This window comes from Neodiprion lecontei, chromosome 3, assembly GCF_021901455.1.
Source record: "Neodiprion lecontei isolate iyNeoLeco1 chromosome 3, iyNeoLeco1.1, whole genome shotgun sequence".
Lineage (NCBI taxonomy): Eukaryota > Metazoa > Arthropoda > Insecta > Hymenoptera > Diprionidae > Neodiprion > Neodiprion lecontei.
The window spans coordinates 1,923,737-1,949,698 of NC_060262.1; the positions used below are offsets into that span (position 1 = coordinate 1,923,737).

Sequence of the window (25,962 nt, forward strand, 5' to 3'; positions counted from 1 at the left end):
CTTCGTTTACCTTTTGACCTCACGAGATTTCGTAGTTCAAAAAATTATTTGTTTCGCGTCAGATTCTCGCACCGCTGCGAATAAATTAACTTCACGAATTCATCGCCTTTGAAAAAACACCGTGCGCGCGCGTGTGTGTGTATAAATTTTTTCCAAAGTTAAAAATCTCATCGACTTGTAGAGTTTAAATTATACGATGGTCGGCGTAAGTTTTTGAAAAAAAAAAAAAAAAAAAAAAATAAGAAACAAAATAAAAACCGATCAAAGCGCGGATCACTCGTAGATTTGATAAAACTTTGATCATAGAATCGTTTGAATGAAAATTCGTGAGTGGTTTTTCAATAAAAATCAATCATTCGTTCGTTACAACCTCTCGATCAGCGGAAAGTGCGGCACAGCTGTTATAAAAAGACCAGAAACCGCGGGAAAAGTCACGTAGAAGAATATAATACGTCTCTAACCCTCCAGGGGGAAAGGGAGAAAGGTATGAAGAGATGAAGGGGGAGGGGGTGGGGGTGGAAAGGTGAGCAAGTACATTCAAGGAAGAGTTAGTGAGGGACCAGAGCTGCTCGCAGTTGCGGCTCGCAAGGGAGAGATTACAAGAAGCTTACGGCGAAGAGAGGAGAGGAGAGGAGAGGGGAGGAGAGGAGAGGAGAGGAGAGGAGGATCTTAACACAAACGGGAGTGTTTCCCTCATCCCGTTGTATATAACACAACCCGAAAGCTTCGCCTACGATGTGCGAATCTTCTTTGCTTCTTATTTTCCGTCACGTCCGCGTACCTGCATTGAGCTTTTCACGCAAGCTCGGCCAATGATATATTCCCTCAAAGTTTTTAATTCACCTCGCGATCTTCTTGCACCGATTCACCGACGTCAGAAAAGGGCTCGTGAATTTTGACACATTTTTCACCTCCGACCGTCAATTATTCCACAACTGTTTTACCACGCGCGAAAAAAAAAAAAATTCTTCGGAATCTCATCTTTCGTTACGATCATTTTTTTTTTTTTTTTTTTTTTAACAACTATTTTCGTCGCTTTCGATGTACTCGACAAACGTAACAAAAAAAAAAAAAAGGGCATACTCAGACCTTGCGTTGTTGCGTCGAAATATTGAGAATTGAATTGAATTCTTTCTTTTTTTTTTTTCTTTTCAGAGATGAAAAAATCGTATAAGAAATGTAACGGAAAAATGGAATAGGAATGAAAATGTTTATTCATAATTGTGACAACCTTTGTCGGACGTGTTATTATTATCATTATTCTGCGAATATACGCGACTTGTTAAGAGCGAACCGCGTGTGCGAATTACGTGCGTTGCGTGTATAATCCAAGCGTCGTCGGTACGAAGAGGTCGAGCATTACGTCAAGAAGAAGAGAAATTAAGGGAACGCTACGGCGCTTGAAATAAGTTATGCAAATACCGAGTTTCAACCTTTTGCAAAATTTCAAACGTACGTAAAAGCTGTGTGTACGTAGGGAGGATACGTACGTTTGTGACCTGGGTTTAAACAGCGTTTCGTATGCCTCGCGGATTCTCTCGTGTGTGTATATATATATATTTATTTTTTTTTTTGTTTTTTTTGGAGGGAAACAGAAAAGGCGAACCTCTCTTCAACCCCTCATGTATAACAAACACATCTAAACGGCAATTGTTATATTTTTCTTTGGAATGTAATATCACAAGTTGATCGTCACTTTCTTTTTTTTCTTTCAAGTCTAGTTTTCCTTTCCTCACTTTTCCACGTATCGCGATATAATTGGCCGGGTAAATAATTAACTCTGCCGTACGTAAGATACTTGTTTAATTGACGTTTTTTTTTTTTTTATTCTTTTTTAAATTTTTTATTTCGCTTCAGCGCAAACGTTCCACGATATTGCAAATTTGATTCACAACCTTGCCCGTATGATTCGACGATGATTCGAAGAAGAAAATAAAAATTTACACGCGTATGTCACGTAACGAAGAAGCGAATGAAATTGTGACAATTCATGTTCGAAGTAAATAAGGTGAAACAAAAAAAACTATTCAACAAATGGAAACGATTTGCGAAAAGTACGAAATGCGTACGAAATGAAAGTAAAAGGAAAAGAATCGAGAACGAAAATAACCGCAGAAAAAAATCACTCGTGAATATTGAAAATCGAAATGTCGATGAATCAGAGAATGAAATATATTGCAAAAGTTGGGTAGATTTGCAATGATTAATGCATTATACTGGCGTTTAATTCGAGAATAACCATCACCTTCCTCCCTCTCTCTCTCTCTCTCTCTCTCTCTGTTTGTGTTAAGTAAGAGGTAAATCGGTGACAATATTCAACGGACGTTATCCAATTATCGTTTAAACCGCGGCAGGAGGAAAAGCGGATGCTGATCAGCGGGGTTGGAAATAATTGCAAATGGCGCGCAGCAATGCCAGGCGATAAAGTAATCCGATGGAAACGCGGTAGTCGAGTAATTAGAAGAAGATTAACTAATTACATGTACCGGCGGCGCTCGATTGCCGGTTAAGATAATTCTCCATGCCGGAAGTACCGCGAAAGTATAAAGTCGCTAAAACGCGCCGAGAGACTTTGTGATTAAATAGGAAAAGAAGACTAGCGAACGGAACAGGGAAAAAAAACGGCCCGTTTTTTTTTTCTTTTTCAACAACGATTATATAAACTGGGAAAAATATGATAGTTTGTTTAAGAAAAAAAAATAAAAATTTACGTTTGACGTTGAAACATTGAAAATCGATTTATTTCCGGTAAAAACGTACAAGTTCGAATTAAAGGGGAACTGGAAATTTTTCCACGGAAAATTATTTCTCTGCGAAGAATTCTGTAAGCTTTGAATTTTTTTTTTCATCCAAACGTTTCCGGGATCGTCGCGAGATCTTTGTCTTTTTGACTTTGTAAAGGAGATGAAAGAAATTGTTTAGAGGTAAAAGTTGAAATAATAATAATAGTAACAACAACATTTATCTCGATACCGAAAATTTGATTGTTTCTCTTCAAGAGTTACATTTTTTTCATCCTTTTTTTTTCTCTCTCTCTCTCCTCTCTCTCTTATCTTTTCTTCCTTTTGTTCGTCGTATCGCTCAATTTGTTGGGATATTTCAATTTAATTATATATTGTATAATCGTTAGAACGATGAGATGAGATGAGAGACGAGTTGCGGTTCTTCGAGAATTTGGCAATCAGTTGAGCTGTTCGCGTTTTTGAAGATTAATCATCCGTAAACGGTATAATCTAATAATCGTTCAGAAAGGAGAGGTTTATATCACGGATCTGATCCTTGTGAGAGCCTTCTTTTTTTTTCTGTTTTCCACCACGCAGAGAAATACATCGCGAAAGGATACGATTTGTAAATCATTTAAAATCGGAGTGATTTTTTGTTAAACTGATTTTTTGAATATTTCTCAAAAATCTCGAAGGCGATATAAAAATTGATATTATTAGAGGTATTATTGTAGGTTGAATGGAAATTTTTTTAACCTAACTATAAAACTAGTGTGTAAAATTTTTCCGCCTTTCATAAAAGTATTTTGAAGATAAGAATTCAAGAGTGCACAGAAACACTTGCGCGAATGTGTAATAAAATTATTTACGCATATATAGGTGAGAATGCAAGGGAACCGCATCAAGTTTTTGAAAGCGTGTGGCGGGTGGAGATTAAATTAACTTCGGTGCGCAACTCTTTCTGCATAAAATAAAGAATAGAAGAAAGAAAAAGAAAAAAAAAATGAAAACAAAAAACAACATCTGCGGAGCAACGTATAAACGCGAACGAATGATATACGTGATCCGTGCCATGTGTATTTGATAGAGAAGAGAAGGCGAAATGTGTGGAAAATAACGCGATATCTTTATTGCGAGAATAGTTGCAGCGTATGAAATTTGTAACAATTATTGTCTCCGCGCATGTGAAAAAAATTTTTAACAAACGATGCGAAAACGTAGTTAGTACTGAACGTGGATGCAAATTGATTGGGTATATTTGGTGTTGATAAAAAAAAAAGAGTGAATGTGGCAGTTACGGAAGAGTATTTTTCTTATTTTCAATTTCGATTATTGCAAGCACTGACGTTACGAGTTTCTAAGGATTTCGTATTTTCTTCGAAAATTATGACGATTTTAAAGATTGACAAAACGGTAGAAAAAGAAAGAAACAACAAGCGACGAAACGTAAAATGAATCGTTCGATTCATTTGGAACTTTGACTCGTCGAAGTTACGTTCTTTCAGAATTTTTTACCCCTTTCGAAACTTTCACGTTTCCTCAAACTTTGATATCTTTGCTTCAATTTTCGCCAGCAAAAAATTCGGCATCGGTCGCTCTCGGAACGTTTCAAATTCGGAATTTCAGTCCCGCCCCGTCAGTTCCAATTCCTCTCGTCGCAATTATTCTCGTCATTCGAAACCGATACCAGTTAGCGAATCAAGCATTTCTTCTCTTCCATCAGCTAATTAATTTATACCTGCGACCCTGTCTCTATAAGCAACGTACAACGTACACTCGCATGCATACGTACATACATACATACATACATATATATATATATATATATATATATATATATGTCAGAAGGTATGTTCAATTTTCTGCGCTAATCCCTCGCCAAAAGCTCCGCGAAATATTCTGTGCGCGCGGTTAGATCACTTTGAGTATTATAATGCCTGCCTACTCGAAGCCGCGATCACGTATTACGCCTGTAACAATATATTTATCAAGTATGTGCGATCTGTACATGTATACGTATATACATAAAATAAATATATATGTATACTTATATACACGCGGGTCTGCCTGTAATATCGGTATAAATTATTACACCGACCGATTTATATATATATATATATATATGTATACACCGTTCCTCATCTCGCCTGAAACAATTCGATCATGTAGGATCGAGATGAGAAAAAATGTAATTTTCTTTTTGTTAATACAAGTATTGACGAGGTGTGTTTTATCGGTGTTTTAAAACGAACGCGATGGAAACTGTGAAGATTTTCCATCATTTTCATTAATCGGATTTTACAAGAGTAAAAGGAATTGAAATAGAATAATAGTATATGTTTGATAAAATTGTACGAATTCGATAGTCGATAATTCAGTGATAATTTTTTTTTTTTGTCATCGTCGTTGTCGTTGTACCTACGTGTTGTTTATTCGTACCTGTTATTTCGCATTTAACGCGACGACGCGAGACGACGGAATGTAACGCGATAGCTGAGGAAAAAGAAGTACGAGAAGAAGAAAGGGAGAAGAGAGAGAGAGAGAGAGAAAAAGAAAAACCAAAAAAAAAAAAAAAAAAAAGGTTCGCGAAGCGGAAATTACTTATATACATCTTTGCAGGGTGTACGAAATACACAAAGCGAACGAAACCCGTTTACCTCGGGTTTTCGCGGATCGCGTTCTTTCCTCTTTCGCTCGCTTTTACTCTGGAATAAAAAAAAAGCAACATTGTTTACCCAACGAGTCACGTATAAACTCTCACCATCCCCTTACATCTATACATCTGTCCCCGATTAAAGGTAAACTTTACGAATCTCATCCCCCACAGTTTTCGGAAATTTCCTCATAATTTTTCACGTCTGTTGTTGTTGTTGTTGTTTATCGATACGCGCGTGTATTCGCACTACGTGAGCCTTTGCATTTTTACACGTGTTTGTCTGAGCGTGTGCGAAAATAAAAAAAAAAAAAAAAAACCAGAAAGCTCCGGTTTGTTTATTTATTTTTTGTAAATTTTTATTTATTTTTTTTATTATTTTTCGACATCGCGACTTACGAAAAACAACATTCTCGATGAAAACGAAACAGAGAGAGAGAGAGAGAGAGAAACGGATGAGCGAAGAAGTTTTTTTAGACAAAAAAAGAAAAGCTCACTTTCAATTTTCCACGAAAGATATTTCCTCGCGGTGTTGTTGCGCTGTTTTATACCCGGGTGAATTCTCATTTGCTGTGTGAATAACGGTTGAGTTTGTGAGGATGATAAAAAAAAAAAAAACAAAAAATAACATCCCCTGACGAAATTTTGGAAAAGAGCTCAAATTCAGACAGGTCTGTTATTACAGTAAGAAATGCTCAAGTGCGTGCAATCATTCTTACAGTAATCGATTCCTGTACGTAATAACAATTAAGTTTGAACAAAAAAAAAAAAAAACATCCCTTGATGATATTTCGGAAAAGAAGCTCAAATTTAGAAGGACTCTTGTTGGAATGTTAATTGGAATTACGTATCGAACCATTGTTGCGGTATTAAAAATAATAACAATAATAACAATAATCATTCTTAAAAAAATACACTTGACACGATTCAAATGAGCTTTTTCCACGATTAAACGACGACAAATCGTTTGAATCTTCAGGTTTGTTTGACGATGTTAATTAATTGTCATAAACCGCGCTCAACGATTTCGTTCTACGCTTGTGAAGAATTGTTAAGAAATATTCGATTTAACGTAAATCGGGATCGCGAAATAATTTCGTCGAGCCTTCGGATTTGCTCAGCTGGTTAAGAGTGACGGTATATACATATATATATACGTATATACATGTATACGTGTATGCCCAGTGAATTTGCAACAGATTAATTAGCCCTTAACAAGGGCTTTCAATTAAGGGTTGTATAGGGTTGGCCTATATATAAATGTATATGTATAGATTATACGATAAATCCCGTAACACACGTATAACGCGTTATAATATATTACGAAGGGGAGAAATTGGGGTGAAAGGATATTTTTTATTTTTTTTTTTCATCGGATCCGAACCCGAGGCAAACAAATTTGAACGACGATAGAAATTTATTAAAAAATGCAAACCGATCGATTGTCTTTGTTTTTTTTTTCTTCTTCTTCTTCTCTTTTTTAAACAATTTATGAAACTATTTTGGATGGAAATTTATCGTTTAAGCTAGACTGGATGATAATATTGAGAAAAATCATACCGCGGACTTTTGGAATAATTATTTATTTTCTATTCAAGATAGTTTAATTGTAATATTGAATTTGTGTAGGATAAAAATATAAGGGGTTTGAAAGTAATCTATAATAATGATAACGTTAATGTTGGGGGTGGTAAGAATTTGTCATCGGTAGATTAATAATAATGAGTCATCGTTAAGACTGATGAATAAAGTTTTTAGAACGGGTCGCGTTTAGGATGACTATTTAAATCTGTAGTAATTAGGCAGGCACGTGCGCACACACACGTTGCGTTATTACGCTAATTTCAAGGTTTTTAACCGGCGATCAGTCCTCGAAACGAGAAGACCAGCCCCGTTAAACTCAAACTTTGGCGAACCACGCGTTTGGCAAAATTTCATCCCCCAACAGCCAAAAGAGGAAGAGTGAGTAAATAATTGAGAGGAATGTATCGGACCCAAGAGTAAAAAAAAAAAAAAAAAAAAAAAAACAAAAATAGTAATTTCTTTTACGACCGAGATGAAAGGGGAATTTTTTTTTTGTATTAATTTTTACGCAATCTTTGTCAATCGAATTGCGAGAGAATTTGTATTTTGAGTTCGACTTTTCTTTTCCCCGATAACAATAACAACAATAATAATAATAATTATTATTATAATAATAATTGTTGTTGTTGTTATTATTATTATCATTATGCGACACAGGTATCGTTGTGCATATCGTATATAAAATAAACGATGGGGATAGAAGAGAAGAAGGAAAGAAATTTCACGCGTATAGAAGTTAGAGAGACGATCAAAGAAAGAAAATAACGATGTCGATGAAATTTTGATATTCTTGATAAATGAGATGAGAACATTATTGTTTTTATTTTTATTTTTTGTTATCCAACTCGACGATAAAGTTTCGAACGGTATTTTTTTTTTTTTTGTTTTTTTGTTTTTCATTATTACAGAGACGGTAATACAAACAGGAACAAACATTGCAAGCGTCGAAGCTACAAAAAACAAAGGGGGAAAAAAAGAAAGAGCTGAAAAGATTTACATAATTCGATAACGAATGCGATTTGATTTTGATTTTTGAAAACGTCGCGATGATGTTCAATCTTATCTCTTTTTTTTTCTCTTTTTTCTTTGCATTTCATTTTTCACAAATCGGAAGCGAACTCCTCGTTTACGTAATTATAACAATCTCATCCTTGTGTTAAACAAACGACTCTCTCATTCGTCAAAGGATGCAAAAATTTTCAACAAGAGTAAAAAAAAAAAAACAAAAACTACCGATCGCGTTTGTCAACCGTACAATTAATTAGACAATAATTCGTAACTTTTTTTTTTTTTTTGTTGACTCGTTAGTCAAAAGCGCGCGTGTAAGATGAAAAAAAAAAGAAAGAAAATTGACCCGCGTTACGATTTTCTATTTTCATTCCAATTCGTTCGTTCGTTAATTTATTTCTGTCCTCAGATTTCATTTTCATCACGATGTCGTGATTTAATTACGATGCAATTTTTTTTTTTTTTTTTTTTTAATACCTCTCCTGCTCTCTCTCTCTCTCTCTCTCTCGCACCTTGTTCGTTTGCAAATTGAGCCCAAAAAACATAATACACGTCTCGCTGGGGAAATTAGACAGAATTTTACTTATAAATTTCACCGAACAAGCTTGCGTCGAGGGTGAAAAGCGAAGGGCAACAGGTGCTCGTAAACTGGACGTATAAGATTGAATGGAATGGAAATATTGCCGAGACATCTAGGCTGATTAGTTGCAAAATTAGTCGAAGCCGCGAGTGAATGATAAAAAAAAAAATTAAAATTAAAATAAAAAAAAAAAAAAAAAAGGATTACAAGTAACGATTATCGGGCAAAGAAAATATTTCACTTTACAAACAAATTTCAATTAAAATCAAGGCAAGATGGAAGAAAATATTTTCGATTTGTCTTCACTTCATCGAATGAGTCGATGTTGCGGAAAAAAATTAACGCCGTAATAATATTTTCGATGATTGCATTTCTCAAATCAAAACTCACCCACAATTCTGACGTTGAGGTGTATAAGTATTTGTTTATTTATTTATTTATTTTTTTTTAATTTTCTACCGTCCCCTTTCTTCATCCTCCCGAAATATCAATTATACTTCACGTTAAAAAAAAACATTCGAACAAATAATCGAACCGTACGGATGACGGGTATAAATAATATCGCGAAGAGTGTGAAACAAGCGCGAATATATTGGTTTATTTATATAAGTAGTCCAATAAATCATCTCCGCGGATAGATTATTGATGTAACATGTGCGTGTGCGTGTGTGTGTGTATACGTATGTACGGAATATATATTAACGGATATCTCATCGATCAATCAATTTTCAATCAAAATAATTTCCGTCGAAATTCCACTATCGTTGAATACATTTGCAGCGACACAGATTTCTAGACAATTACGTGTCACCTTGGTTATTTCAATGTAACAAGTTAAGCCTCTACGTGCGATAAATTCCCTCCAAATCTCTATCGCAGAACATTCTCACCGAAAAGACATTAGGAAACTGTCAGTAAGTATGAAACTGAAAATGGAAAAGAAGAATAGTTAAAAAAAAATTAAATAAGTAAATAAAATCGTACGCTTCTTCTTTTTCCTTCAGCTATACTTGCAGATTCTTATTATATAATCTCTGAAAGTCTGCTGATTAAGTAGGTATATGAACCCGAAAATGAAACGAAGTGATACGAAAAGAGAAGAAATGAACGAAAAAAATTTAACAAAAAAAAAAAAAAAAAACACAAAGTAAGTTACATATGCGTGTATGTATATACTATATATATGTTTCAGGAGTAAACGAGCGAAACATTTTATTGTTATTTTTCTTGTACGAAAGTGAAAAAGGAGAAATGAGAATGAGAAGAAGAAGAAGGCGGGGAATGAGGAGGAATAGGAGGAGGAGGGGAAAAAAATATGAATGATTGCGAGAATCGGTGAAAATACAATTCGCCTCTCTCTATTTAATTTTTTCTCACTCAAACCTCGCGTCTTTCTTCCGTCTGAATAAAATTAAAGGGTGAAATATATATATATATATATATATATATATATATATATGTACCATACCCACGAAAGATACGAGAGAGTTCCCTCGAGATTTCAACTTTATTAATATATATATATATATTTTATATACGTGTATATATATATATACACATATTTTTATCCACGTATTTTTTCCCCTGATAAAATATTATTATTTTCGTCTCATTGCCCGCGAGCCTTTTCATTTCAAATTCAAAATTATTAATTCACTCGTACAATAATATTCGCATGCCAGATGAATATTATAATCATCGTTGTCGTTATTATTTGTCGCGCTTTATCGCATAATCGTTGCTGTTGTTTTTGTTATTATTATTATTTTGCGTTGTATCGCTTGTGGATATTATTTAAGCGTATTTTGTTATGCAGCGAGACTTGTTTCTTGAAATTTATTTTTACAATCGTTGTTTGCGAAAAAACGAATTGAAGAAACGTTTGAATAGTTCGTGAATAGATGAAAAAAGTAATCTCGATCAATTTCGTTACGAATTACTTGTCGGTGCTGAGAAGACTCGTTTTGTTTTTTTTTTTTTTTTTTGATAATCGAAGAAGCAAACAAAAATTGACACGAATTTGTGCTGGTAAAAAAAAAAAAAAAAACAAACAAATTCATTTTCGTACAAATTGCACCGATTTAAATTACACCGACACAACTATATTACATTCGGGTCTCCGAATCTTCAATACTCGAACACGCCAAAACAATCGTTACCCGTACAATTTTGTATTTCCACAAACTAAAAAACAAAAAAAAAAAAAATAAAATATTCGACAGGTATAAAAATTATAACGACAATTAATAAGGTAAATGAAATAAAGATAGAATCAGAAAATATCTCAACGTTGTCAAATTTCGTCACGATCTTACCCTCGAGTAAAAGTTAATATCTTCGTTCGGTTGGATGGTCGTTCGGTAAAAAAAAAGAAAAAAAAAAAAAAAAAAAAACAACCACAAACAAATATACCGCGAAGATGTAAATAATTTCGGAAAACGAATGTTCTCCATTATAGTATAATCGTTGATTTTTTCGGTTTTTTTTTTTTTCCTTTCGTTTGTTCGCACGTTACGAGATGAAAATTCTACAATTTCGAATAAAAATTATTTTTCTCACCTTGGTGAAAGATGAAAAAAAAAAATAAAAATATTACACGAGTATCGAATTTATTTGCCGTGTACTTTTTTTTTTTTCTTCTTATTTGAAAAATCGAGTAACCATAAAATGAGCTGACCTTTGTTGTTGTTTTTTCTTTTGGCGAAGCTTTCCTGTTCCGGGTTCGATTTTCGTGCAACTTTTCTTCCTCTGTGCAGTCGCGGCAGGTGTGAAGTGCGATCCGGCAGATCCGGTTTATATAACCCCGGCGTCGTCGACGTCGACGTCGACGCCGACGCCGTTTTTGCACACACACCCCCCCCCCCTCCCCCCCTCCCCCCTGCGTCACCCCCGTTTTACCATCGGCCAATCGGAGGGCCCCCATGCTTTCGGTGACTACGTCGCGACGACGACGACGACGACGGCAAACTTCGCGATTATCGCAGTTTCGAAGCCCGACGCTCGTCTCCAGGTATTTCTTTTCACCCGATTCTTTTCGGCCCTTCGATCATCCGGAAGGTTCATCGTCGCATAAATTTACGTATCGCAGTTCAACCGCGGCTTCGCTAGTTTTTTGGTTTTTTTTTTTTTTTTTTTCTTTCTCTCGCTCAAGAGAATCGGAAGAGAGAAGGAAAGAGAGGGAAAAAAAAAAACCAAAAAACAAACCTCAAAACTCCGCCAGCAAAAACGAATTTTATCAAAAGGTAAATAAAAAAATGCTTCACTTTCCTCTTTCATGCGGTATTTGATCTGTTATTTATCGATCGATCTTTTTTTTTTTCGTCGTGTTGTTCTTCTTTTTTGTTTTTTTTTTTAGAAAAAATTACACCCGCTGCCCCTTTTTTGATTTTCGCTCCGTTTGCTCGTTTTTTTTTTTTTTCAGGGGTTAGAATTTGTGAGGGGAGAATCGGAAGATGAAAAAAAAAATCTCGGAATTCCCGCTACAAAAATGAATTTTTGATAATGATAATAACAACTGTATTTATTTATTTATTTTTTTTGTACACATTTATCGATCGAACGTTTTTTGTCGATTTGTTGAAAAAAAGAAAAGAATTACACTCGAAGCTCTTTTTCGATTCTCCTCTTTGATCAACCGAGATTACTTCGACGAAAGAAAAGAGACGATGATTCAGATAGATTTGATATCTTGTCGCTTTTTATTTTTTTTTTTTTTCTCTTTTTTTGTTTTCCAACACTTTCTCATTTTTCTTAATCTTCCCGTTGTTGCGTAGGATTCTAAATTCCGTAGGTTTGAAGGAAAATTGATTTTTTCTTATCCCCACGCTAAAGGGAAACAAAAAAAAAGAAAAGAGTATAAATAAAACATCAAATACAGGGTAAAAATTGACTATTATATATACGAATGAAGAATAAATTTATACTTCAATTCTGAACAGTTCTATAAATAAAATACATGTGAATATATGAAAGACGATTTTTACACAGGTGAAAAATGTGTAAATCGGAAATACGGATGCGATAAAATCAAATGGAAATGTTTGATGTGAAATTTCGTCCCGTCTTTTCTTACATTTTTTCATTTATTTTTTTTTTTTTTATTTTATTCATCACATTTCATTCTTATAATTCGATTTGCATTCGCGAGATTAAAAATCATCGAGTACGGAGATTTTTAGTTTCACTGTGACATAAATTTACAAATTATAATGTTAATTTAATGAATATCTGATAATTGACGGAAGAAATTGAAAAATGAAACTTCATGATTTTTTAATTCTCCTTTTCAATTACAATTATTATCATACATTATTTTATATGATTATTTTTTTTTTCCTCCCCTTTTTCTCTCTCTTCCTCTGTAGTTTTTTCTTTCGCTATCACATCAACTGCACCTTTTCCTCAAATAACAATCTCCAATAATTTCTCAACATAATATTTTCATCGACGTTATACAATAAATAATATGAAAAAGAAATTATCAGCGGGTATTCCGTGCTTGAAGATTTAAAAAGAAATGAAAATTCAACTCAATCTTGTCAAGTCATACGAATCGGGACGAATAAAAAAAATAAATAAATAAACAAAAACTCCATGCGTCTACAAAAGTTTTTTTTTTTTTTTTTGTTATTTTATTTATTTTTTTTTTTTCATCCGCACCTCCAGTCGAATTCAATTGTTTTTAAAAAGCACAAAAGTTAACGTTATTACAACAATTTTCGAGAAATTAATTTACTCTGCCATTTTTTTTCTTGTTCTTTCTTTCCGTCTCTCTTTCCTTCTTTCATTCCGCATTTTAGTTTCAACAATTTTTTTTCACCAGACTGTGCGCAGATCCCTCAAAACCATTGCGATACCATAAATTTATATTACAGACTGATGGTTTGGATTCGTCGAGATTTTCCGATTTACGATAGCAGATTTTTCCATGGAGAAAATCAAAAAAGTTTTCCTACTCGCGTTAAAATAATAATAATAATAATAATAATAATAATAATAATAATAATAATAATAATAATAATAATAATAATAATAACTCGCGAAACGTTAAAAAAAAAAATTATCGATGCACACACTAGCAAAACTATCGCTACGTAATTTTCTCTCGATTCTGACGAACACTTATAATATACGTTCTTTAGCTGCAATCATAACCGATTCATCATCATCAAAGCATAAAAATTATCCCTGAAACTCTTTTAATTTATTTCTTGAATTGGATTATTGAGTTTATTTTACTGCTGATTTCGATGAAACTCATTACGTTTCGTTAGAAAATGAAACGTTGCGTAAGAATTTGATTTTTACTTGCGCACATATTACCCAATCGTGCGATTGTAGAAATAAAAATTTCCAACAAAAAGAAACAATCAGAAGCGTCGAGATTCGGGACGTTGGTCGAATTCGTATTGAAATTTTCAAACAATAAAATTGTTTATGTAACCACGTATCGTCGTAACATCCTAAATTTAGAGAGAGAGAGAGAAAGATGACCCCTTAATTATTGTTCACGCATGTGTAACAAATTTAACCGTCTATTATTTCTTGGATGTTAATTAACTTAGCGTATTATACTCCAGGGGACGAATCAGAAGTTTCAACAAATAGTACGAAAACAACTGTTATCCGTCGAATCGTAAATTGCGACATAATTCGGAAACGAACAGCGAGTGAAGAAGAAACAATTTTTTTTTTTTCTTCAAACAATCCAAAAAAATATGCTTAATATCTCTACTAGCAACGCAAAATTACTTCTTTTTATAAACATATATTACTAATCATATTATTATTATTATTATTATTATTATTATTATTATTATTATTATTATTATTATTATCCGATCCCTCGGAGGCGTTATTGAAAAATATATATTCGAACAACGGGCAGAGTCTATATATATATATTATCATATATAATAAATTAGGTGGGATGCGTTCAAGTTTTAATTGACAACCCAAAGCGGTTATCAAAACATCGTTAGAACCTTCCCAATTCCCTGATCCGTTCATTCATTAATTCTCTCCGCCTCGTAGAGTGTTACTTTAGTTTGTTTTTTTTTTTTTTATCAATTTTTTATTTTTTTTTCCAAGTCAAATCATACGCTTAACTTTACAAACATATACATATACATATATGTATGTATATATACGTACGCATAATCGGATAAATGGAATTAATTTCACCTCGTACATTGTAATATTGTAATAATACAATGATTGATTATAACGGATCGTTTCTCAATGCCTCGCAATTTAATGTACAATTATTATTATTATTATTATTATTATTATTATTATTATTATTATTATTATTGATGTTTTCGTTGTTGTTATGATTACGTATTATTAATTTGCGTAGTAGCTATAAGTCGACGTAATACGAATTGATATGTTGGACAAGTCGCGTGTCTGGAGAATCGATTTCAAGCAAGTCTGCAACGAATCTGTGAATATTATTCATGCGTGAGAATAATTTTCATGCAGTCGCTGCGTTTGAAGGGGGTAAAATTTATTTCCACAAATATTGCATTATTTTATTTCATTTCATTTTGATCGATTATATTTTTTCATTGATGTTGATTTTAACTGTGGGTCAAAATCAAAAGTCAAAAAAAACAAAAAAAAAAAAAAAACGTTGACGCCAATTTACGGTAGGAGAATTAATTTTGTCGATAGTTTTTGGTATACATTAAAAACGTCTGATAAAAATAACTTCTTTATTCAACAATTTCATTATTAATATAAATCTATCTTCATTTTACATTCTTATTATAACGGCTCGGTTTCGATCGTTACGCGAGTTATCAAAAATTCGTTCAGGTTAGATTTTTGATTAAGAAACAAAAAAGATTTTTAAAAATATATTTGTCTTTTTATTATTGTTATTAGTATTATTATTACCGTGCACAACGATACGTGTGAGTATCAAATTATTATTTTTATTATTTGTGTTTCTCTAATCGGACGAGGTGAAGAAAAAAATTCATCTCTGAGGATATCGTGGAAATTAATTATCGAATTAAATAAATGAATAATACAATGTATTGGATATTTCGAGAAAATAATAAGAAAATAACGTGACGAAGATGTTTAATATTATAATAATAATTATTAAACCGAATGTTTCGAATTCATTTATCTTTCATTGTCAGTAGAATCAGTTTCCCTTTTCAAACATTCTTCGTATTGTGATTATAATATATCTAAAATAAAAAGCAAAAAATTTCTCAATCAACTAATTTTCCAATAATTGTGGAGAAAAATTTTTCACATTATCGCAAGAGTGTAATTTATTAATTTGAGAATTGACGAATTTCAATTACAACTTTTTTCAACGCGCAATCTCTGCGGTCAAAAACGCCAAATCGATCAATTTTTACACGTCCTCCTCCCTCTCTCTCTCTCTCTCTCTCTCTCTCTCTCTCTCTCTCTCTCTCTCTCTCTCTCTCTCTCTCTCTCTCTCTCTCTCTCTCTCTCTCTCTCTCTCTCTCTCTCTCTCTCTCTCTTTCTCTCTCTCTCTCTCTCTCTCTCTCTCAGAAAATTTCTCACTCTTTCTGTCTCGCCAGCAGCGAATTAGCTTCTCAACCGCTTTCGATCGTTCCGGCAATTTGCTTATAACCCGGCCCTAATTAACACTCTCCGGCAACCGCGGAATTAAGTCCGCCTCTATACAGTTATAGACACACACACACACGCACACACATACATATGTACAACAAACAAACTCGCGTGCAACTCGCATAAATAAATATAATATAACATATAACGAACTTGAGGAGCAATTTCTACCGCGAAAATTCAGGGTAATGTTTTAGATTTGGGAGAATCGCAGAAATTTCTTCTAAACAAAATCAGAAATTATGAGGATCAGACCTTGGTCGCATTCGCATGGAATCCCCCATATAAACATACACGTATATATTTATGTGCGTACAGGTGTATATAATTGTTACATAAATTATACATTTTTACAGGTAAGATTTATCCACGATCCTCGATGTCACAGGTTGTAGAACGTTTAAATTTTTTTTTTTTTTACTTACATACTCATTTAACGTAATACACGTAATAATTTTGTAACGACGTATTTATGCCGGCGGAGTTTAGGGTAAGAGGCATAGAGGTATAATAAAAAGAAAAAAAAAATAGAGATAAATAGTCGAAGTGGAAGGAAAAATAAAAAAATATTCCCCGTGACATTCGATAACGTAAAATATATTCTGAGAATTATCAGTTTTCAAAACGTTATTGACATATTTTTTGAGGATTGAAACGTTTTTTTTTTTGGGGGGGGGGGGCATAAAATGAATTGTTCCAGCGTAAAATTTTCCAATGTATTCGAATTCGAAGCGTTGCAATTTTCGGGAATTCACGATTCTAACCCGATACTCGTACTTGAGTGAACTTTAATATATTTAAACCTTGGCACTGTGTTTTTCAATATAATTTATCGGAAGTGTACTAAATTTTTCTGGTTACCGTATGAAAAATGAAATCTTTCTCAGTGTATCTTGACAAATTGAAACTTCAAAAACTACAAATAATTCCCTTCCGCACCGATAAGCTCGGTAATAAATAATTTTTCGTCGCCGTCTTTGTTCAAAAATTATTTAAGTCTATGAATTTAAAATTTTTACAAAATGTTCGTACAATTTACGTACGTATAATTCGCGTTACGCGCACCGTTTAATTGTGCGACATAAACTCGTTTTAAATAACGCTCCACACCGACTGCAATCAAAGCAGGCAATATACGCATATACGCGTGTATATATATGTATATATATATGTATCTATTCTTACAAACAATTCCCCGGAAATTGTTCAGTTCCTATGGGCGATTAATAGTTACCATATACGGGGCTATAAATCGCACACCGTAAAACAACGCGTGTGCTTCCTTTCGATTTACGGGCTTTATCGTTCCTCGACTCAAACTCGACTCAAACTCGACTCAACTCAACTCAACTCAACTCAGCCGTTACAAGCTTTTCTCATGGGAAATAGAAACAGCCTGCATCAGGGTGTAAACGGAACACAACGCGATATAAAAACTGCAGTATTACAGTCGCCTGCATTACCTACAGAAGGGGTTCATTTTTCTTTTCCTTTCTAACTCTACCATATTTATATGCATATAATAATGAAAATGTAAAAAATAAAAAGAGACAAAGTTGGACAATTATTAACGAGACGAAGAAAGTAACGCAGAAAGAAGGAATTACTAGTCAGGAATTATCATTGTTATTTTTTGCCAACTGGATTAAATTCTATTATTGTTGTACATAAAGGTGGAAAAATTTTCACTGAAACTCCAAACGCGATCGGATTTTTAACGATGCGTTCGACGTGCGCCGAGGTATCGAAAATTTCACGAAACAAAGGCTTAGGACATTAAAAATTCATAACCGTAGAAAAGTAATCAAGTTCGGTTGAATGGAAACAAAAATTACCTGTGATTGAAAAAAGAATTTCGAAAAATTCAATTTAGAACTGTAAACAATTTTCGCGTTAAATTAACTTCGGATTGTTTTTGCCGAGAAATCGTTACGATCAAGAAAATAAACATGAAAATAACTGAAGAATATAAACTGTTGATTCAATGATTTATTTCTTTGCAAGAAATTCGAGAATCGATGATATAAATGTAATGTGATTTGTTCGAAGTTATTTTAACCTAATTAATTAACGACACGTATAAGATTTAAGTACAGATCAGCGTATCGCAATAGTTAATGTTTATAGTTCGGAAAAAAATTTTTCACCCGACTGTACGTCCCGTGCATATAATTCTTAAGTACAGTAGTTAAACCCGAGTGTTTGGTCAGTCTGCACGCATCGCATCGCGTCGCGTCAACGGTAATAATAATTAATTAATAACAACGGTATTAAAACTGCGTGTAAAATTTTGATGAAATTTATAAATTTTCACCCTCGTTGCGTTATATTCATAGTATCTCATCAAGTTTCTGCAATTGTGATGAAAAATACCTGAGAAGAATCCCCGGAAACAAAAATTTATCGATAAATAAATACACATGTAACAATGAAACTATTTTACATTCATACATATACGCACGATGGTCAGAAAGTGTAAAACTTAATCATTCCCAATTCCCTCGATATAATTTTCTTCCCGTATTACAATTTAGCCTTAGTTTCCCTCGGCCATTTTTTTGTGTTTTTTTTTTACACCTTCATTTTTATCCGTTCTCGTTTATCCCTCCCCTCCGAATTCATCGTCACGTCGTCAGTCCCCAATTTTCCAAATTATTCGCCTCTCGTTTCGTCGTTCGTATTAATTGCATTAATCAAGATTTTTGGTCAGTTCCCAGCCCACGCTCCCCTCAATCCTGCAGCTAAAATGACAGCCAACCAGCGTCCCTTGAGTACGCGCACACACACACACACACACACGCAAAATGTGTACCTTTGCACATAGAAAGGAGAAAAATATGGTGTCACGGCTGAAAGTTTTTACGACTTATTTGCACGGCTGCTCGTAAAGGAGACAAAAGAAAAAATAAATAAATAAAAAAAGTCGTGTGCATGGGAATCAATCTTGGAGGATGTGAAGCGATATGATTAACGCGTTATATAATGAACTTCGTTTCGTTATTATATACCAGAGGATTATACGAGCATAAAACGACCCTCGAACCGCCCTCAATTAATTACGCAATATACACAGCTTATGTATATTATTATACCTTTAACTTGTACTATGTCGAATACATAGGTATACGTACCTATGTATGTAACTGAAACTTGCAATCGTCGATTCTTCGATCGAAAAAGAAAAAATTAATTTAAGATGTATATTATTACGTATAAATTTGGAACCGTTCGTCAAAAATATAATAATTGTCATCGGTGTTGTTATAAATATCGTTATTTTTATTATTATATATAAATATATAACGGGCGGTATTTTGATGGTTGCGTCATCGTTCGCCCGCGGTTCGAGTATGGATCGTAACAAGAAATCGTCGAGGAATCCAGAGTAACAATATGATAATAAGTGAATGAGCCGAAGATATCGTGGCACGTCACGTTCTTCCTCTCCATCTCCAGAGGAAATCGAAACCCAAACACAGCCGCCGTTCAATCAAGAGCATGCATTAAACCGTATTATTCGATTCTATGAGACGGATGAAATGCGGATTAAACTCGAAAAGTAGAAGCCTCGCTATATATATATATATATATATATATATATATATACATATATATCTCTGATTCACACTTCGGAATTCGTGTAGATATATGTTACAAATAATCTCTTTTACTATATATATATATGCATATGAAGAGTGAATTCCTAACGACCGCATGATCCGTCGTATGCTAAAATTTAATGCGCACGCGCTGTTTTGCCATGGCTACCAACTGCCTCTAACCTAAAAAAAATTTGCAGTAGTGAATTGAGCACAATTGCCACCGACAAATGTGAATGTTTTTAGAACGAGACAGTTGGTAGCCATGGCAAACAGCGCGTGCGCATAAAATTTTAGAAAACAACGTTGGGAAATCGCTACGTATATAAGTTTGTAAAGAAATTTTCCGAACTTTCGGATTCGATGGAAAAACTGATTGATTGAATGAATGAATTTTTCATTACTAATTTAAGATATTTCCGGATTATAAGAGACGAAGAAAGAGAAAGAAATATATTAGAGAAACGAGATCAGTGCTCTTAAAACCACTCTTAACGTTCTAATTCTCGAGTCTATCTCCGCTTCTTTTTATTTCCATTTTCCATTCTCTTTTTCTTGTTCTACTCGACTGGAATGTATCGACAAAAGCGTCTCTAATTGCTAGCGACGAGTGAACGAACGAACGAACGAACACAGGAAACAAACGAATCTAAGAATGAATGAACCAAGGTGTTTTGTGTGCCGTGCCGGCGAAGAATGGAACGGATTTAAACGAGCTAAGAGGCTCTTCTTCCGATTGTGTCCAATTGTTTCTGCGGAGTTGAAATCACGACATTCTCTTCTCCGCGTCTATAATTTCGCCGACTGTTGTCTTTTTTAAATTTTTTTTCACCTTTGAACATACGGTTATAACAAACAACCTATCGACGAATCTATTTCGAAAGCTTGTTGATAATATAAATAATATTATTATAATTATTATAATATATAAAATAAAATATAAAGTTAATAAAAAGTCTCGAGACCTTCAACGATCCAAGCGAACAATTTGTTGGAAATTTTCAGCGACACAGAATCAGTGCAGACATACGCGCTTTCCGACTGATCGTTGGCCGTGACGATTAGGAAAATGATTAATAACGCGTTGTTGGATAATATTTGCGTTACGATCGGATAGCCGTGCTATAGTAACCGACGTAGTAACGGCCAGGGTTTGGTCGGCCTACGGCGGTAGAACGAGTCAACGTCGAGTCCGACACTTGTTGCAAAAAAATTGATAAAGCAAAAGAGAGAGAGAGAGAGAGAGAGAGAGAAGCGAGTGACGAATTCTTTTTTCGGGAGTAAGAACATACGGGATTTAAACAATAGTTAAACAAAAGAGGAGACCTTTATCGCTGTAATCGTTTTATTTTTTATTTTTATTCAATTCTTTTTTTACCCACGTTATCACTGTTTATACATAGAGTTGGATTTCTCAGAGAATCAAAGGTCAACGTTGAAATGTTTGAACTCACCGATTTCTACGAAAAAATAATAAATAAATATCACCGCATGTACAAAGCTCCCGGCAATAACGATTAGATTCGAAAACTTGTTTTGCACAGTGTTTCGAGCAAGTATTATCATACTATCTGTTCTGTATGCATAAATATATTACTTGTTTAGTTGTGTGGTAATATTTGTCGTGCATAAAACAACGGAACTGTGTCACGCACAAGCAGTTAAAAGCTGTTGGAAAAAATCGAAGGACTCCTTTTTCCAACCCTCAACGCTGCGCGCGCTTTACATTTAATCTCGTTAAAGTTTACACGAATTACAATCAAGCGAAATGCATTTTACCGAGCTGTTGCCGCTGCTGTTGCAGTTAAGGCGTTGGCGAGTATACTTGCCGTCTTTATCGCGTTTAGTTTTTAATGGAAAATATAAATCCTGCACCCGAGTTATCGGGCCTCGTTCAGTCGAGTTAACCGTAACTTTGGCGTGTACATAAAGCCTTGTGGAACACACAATGCACATGCATTGATTATATAATGTTTCAGAGAATCGAATGCGGCAATGCGTTATGCGTCACGTGTTATGCAATTGAAGTACATTTCGTTCAATTATTATTTCCACACGATTCTACTTCATTCTCAGACACAAGCAGCCAATAATGCGCGATTTATCCGAAATACCGCATGTTTGAAGAATTCGATTTTAATATGATTCAAATAACGAACTTACCGCATTTCCACATCTCCTCATGGCTAAATCGAATCGCAATATGCCTACATTCTTGTTGTTCTTTCTCTTCTTCGTCGTTTATGATTTAATTAAAAATCACTCATCGATTTAGATTCGATATAACCACGCAGGAGGCACGATGACCGCGGTCATATTGGAATCTTCCTCAATTACTTTGCACTCACACACTCGATTGAATCCAATTTTTAACGTAATTTCATTTCAAGCCGAATCTTTCTTGAAATAATTCTGACGGCTAAATGACAAAAAATTGTGCGATTCGAGACGCTGGGATAAGCGGCTATGCGAATGAGAACGCCGCTGGTTCGAGTGAGTATTATTCGGAACCGTCTTGAAGTTGGCTTAAAAAATCTCACGAACATTACACTTTAGACGCGATTTTGTCAATGAGAATATCGGTGAAAAGAGTCTTTTGTTACATATGCGTTACGTCTCATCCATTCAACTTCACGCATCGATTCAATGCTGAAACGCGATTCAGAATCTATACGAATTACATGAACAATAATCGAAGATACAATTGCAACGTATATATCAGATAGGCGGTTGTTTCTTTGTCAATTGACACTGTAATTGTCTAGAATCTTGAACCGTTACATCGGTTCTTCACTTACGATTTTATCATGTCGTTAGATCTATGGAAGATACTCGGGATCCAAGTTACGTGGACAACCTAAAACTAGGAAAATTTGAGTCGGTGAGCATAGAGGAGAGTAACAACTACTAGCGGATTGCATATTGCTGATGGTGATCTTTATTATTTCTTAATCCTTTTGTCCCTTTCATGGTAGCGTAACACATTTCTCAATTCGTTTTACATTCAAGAATATCAGAAAACATATAGACGCATGTTTAAATATCTACACAATAATTTGCTTCAAATTTAATTGGTTGTTCATTTTTCATAGTGTTTATTTGATTATTAATTTCTTGCCATTCTCTGTGTATAAATTATTTTCAATATCGGATCAGTGGAATAAAAAGGTAGAATAAAAATTGGTGTTTGCAAAGCGAAGGATTGAACTGCCGTTCGGTAGACTAACCAACAAAAGAGTTGAGAGACAGGATGGAAAAAATACGAGAGTAAAAATAATAATAATATCTTTTTTCGTATTTATGCGGTAATACTGAACCGCTCGATTTTACGACTTTCGAATAAAATCAATCTCTAAACAATAGATAATATACTATACGTTCAATTATGTATTACTGTATACAGTTTTACCTGCATACTGCTCTATAATTACATTTATACAACACGCAATGGAATAACAGAATGCCCTTATCTTGATGGAATTGAAAATCTTAACTAAACGAGATAACTGATGAGAGAAGAAAAACTATACAAAAGATGATTCCTGGTGAATGAGAAAGGGTCGGAATTGCTGGTTAAACAAACGACACGATCTTGTATCACGGGATGAAAACATTCCATGGTTCAAACACTAGACCACGATACCATGACCCTGACGTATATGTTACACATATCTAGCATATATACTAGTGTAGAATCAAATGTACTGTAGGGTAAACGTCGAACGATATTTATTGCTTATATTCATAAGCAGCATTCGTGCAAGGGATAAAAAGATAGAGAGTCGATTGAAAATCAAAACGAAACTATTTCTCCTTCGCATTTTCAAATTCACAAGAAAAAATAATCTTTGAAATCTTTGTCAAATAAAAAATTAAACTGAGTTATATAGTGTGTGTGTCTGTATGTATATGTACATTGACATTGGTCTTATCATGCGATACTCAATTTTTTTCTGTGTTGTGTCAAGTGAATTCAAGTGGAGAAAAAACGGATAAGAGTACTATTAAAACAATTTATCAACTCTGGGCAAAAACTTCGTGACTATCTGAGAAATGGCGTAATCTATATTGATTCATTTCTTTTTTTTTCCTAATTTACCAACCATTTTTTTCAAAGAAAAAGGGAATTATAATGATGATAAAATAATTGAAACTCAGGCAACGAACGAACGAGTTAATCCCAGGCATCATCAGAGGGCGGTAATACAGCAGAAGCTGCGTGCTGATGAGGGTACAAAGGGTGCCACCAATCTAAGACTCTGACACCAACTACTCCGTCTAGAAGTAACATCTGACTGGCCGGTGTCTTCGGAGTTACCGCCGTTCCAAAACCGAGCTGTAATCTGTGGTGACGAAAACCGGGCGACAATGTCATCGATACAGACTGTAGAATTAGGCCTATCACCAATGGAGTCATCGTATACTTAAGACATGTTACCTGAAAATATTTTCAAACAGGTTAATTTTGGCACAAGAAAATACCGTTGCAAATACGTGTTCATTGTTGATATCGACGGTGTTACGGGACTGTTCAAACCTGTAGAATTTTGCAGCGGTCCTCTGGATTCGCGGATACGTCTTCCAGCATTTCGATCAGGTCAGGACGATGTGGTTTTACTTCTGTGTGACGCCAAGAGATGCCGCGACCGCGAGGTACCTCCTTAAGTTTGAAGAAGAAGAACCACTGATTTTTGCCTTTCTGAAATAAGTAGAAAAAAGATGAGTGAATGATTTAATACAAACGGTGAACAACCGTCGGTTGGTTTCAATATCAATTCATCGACCCTGACCTGATGCCACATTAAACAGCACTGGCGTTTCAGCAAGGAATGAGGCTCCTCTTGTAGGCTTGCATCTGGACTCTGAGTGTCTCTCCTCTGAGGAAAATAACTGTAATGAAGTGTTCTGATGACACAGGTTCTCAGCCCATACAAACGCACCATGCACTCGGGCTGAAGGCGTTCTGGCAGACCAGCCATACACTTGTAGAATCTAAAACACGAACAGCGTATAATAAAACGTAAGCATCCGCAAGCGAGTTGTTCAAACTAAACAGCAAAGCACTTGGATATTACCGTTTGTACATGTGAAACCAAAATTTTGCCGTCTTGACGACGTGATAAGCACTCTTACAGATCCCAGCGAACCTCCCGACATCCTCCGGCCTTACATACTCGGACAAAAGAAACCAAACGTCCACAGGGTATTGAACACCTGTGGCAAAATATAATCACTCTTTTGAGCAAATTTGGACATATAAATTTTTCCCAAAATTTGAATTAAATGTCCAATCTCTCTTTACCTGTATCAACGACTGCAGATTCTACAGGCTTTGTTCTGTTGCGCGTTGACTTGGATTGTTTAGAAATCACGACCTCTGAAAGTAAACAATTGTCATTAGTAGGGGAAAGTTGTCTCTGCCACAGACGGAAGACTAGACTCACCCTTTTTACCATCTTCATTTTCCTGTTCGATAAACTCAAAGTCGCCCTCAAATTCGTCGAGTTTTTCATCCCAAGCACGATTATCCTCCTCCTTGATCATTATCTGCTTAACTGAAATTAGAGAAGTGCAAAATACAGATAGTTGAAAAATGGGAATCGCCTAATTCCTACGAAATCGTCGAAAATCGTGATAACCTGAGACTCAGACGCGGTAGAAAGTCGACGGCAAGGTCACGAAAGTCGAGTGAGTTGGCCGGTTATTCAATATTTTGACAGATGTTCAAACTAACCTTCACTAGAGACGTTTGTTGTTGCTTTTTTAAGCCTCGCGTGGTTGCCCGATGGAGAATTGGCGAAGTCGTTCAGCGTGACGTCTGAAATATCAATTTTTTTCTCTTTAAGAATGGCTAAGGATTTCGATGAGGAAGCTTTCGGTGGTGGAAAATATCCTCGGGAAGATCTGTGTATATTGCATCATCCACAAAGTACTGGAATTATTATTCTAACCTCCCAAGCTCTTCTTGTTGTACTGATGCGAAGTCAGCTTTCGCCTTGCCGCCTTACGTGATCCCGGCATCTCGCTAAATAATAATATTTGCACTTTTCTATAAAACAAATTCTATGCATCTTGTTACCGAATGAAAAACAACAAAATAATCTATTAATCTTCTCAGAAACCAACCACCACTATCGTCAGCCATGTTGGACTGCGGACAGCCAGAAAAAACGTCGACTGAAGGTCGGGTTTGCCTTT

The 25,962-nt window shown here is 34.7% G+C and overlaps 2 protein-coding genes across 3 annotated transcripts in view; both read right to left on the reverse strand.

Moving 5' to 3' along the window:
• Positions 1–11,327, reverse strand: part of LOC107226924 (diuretic hormone class 2) — a 30,058-nt gene extending 18,731 nt beyond the window's left edge. The window contains exon 1 of the mRNA XM_015667906.2: positions 11,226–11,327. The gene's annotated coding sequence lies outside the window, so the exon portion shown is untranslated. The remainder of the gene's footprint in view (positions 1–11,225) is intronic.
• Positions 11,328–22,679: 11,352 nt separating this feature from the next.
• On the reverse strand, positions 22,680–25,934 carry LOC107226952 (transmembrane protein 183). 2 transcript variants are annotated; one of them, XM_015667941.2, is made up of 8 exons: positions 25,716–25,934; positions 25,499–25,582; positions 25,209–25,319; positions 25,067–25,141; positions 24,840–24,978; positions 24,555–24,756; positions 24,302–24,463; positions 22,680–24,107 (listed from the first exon to the last, which is right to left on the reverse strand). In XM_015667941.2, the coding sequence occupies exons 1-8, from the start codon at positions 25,783–25,785 to the stop codon at positions 23,955–23,957; spliced, it is 996 nt and encodes a 331-aa protein (XP_015523427.1). In that variant the 5' UTR covers positions 25,786–25,934; the 3' UTR covers positions 22,680–23,954. The 2 variants fall into 2 exon arrangements, with proteins under 2 accessions (XP_015523427.1, XP_015523426.1); XM_015667940.2 differs by having other exon boundaries at positions 22,680–24,202.
• Positions 25,935–25,962: the final 28 nt, after the last annotated feature.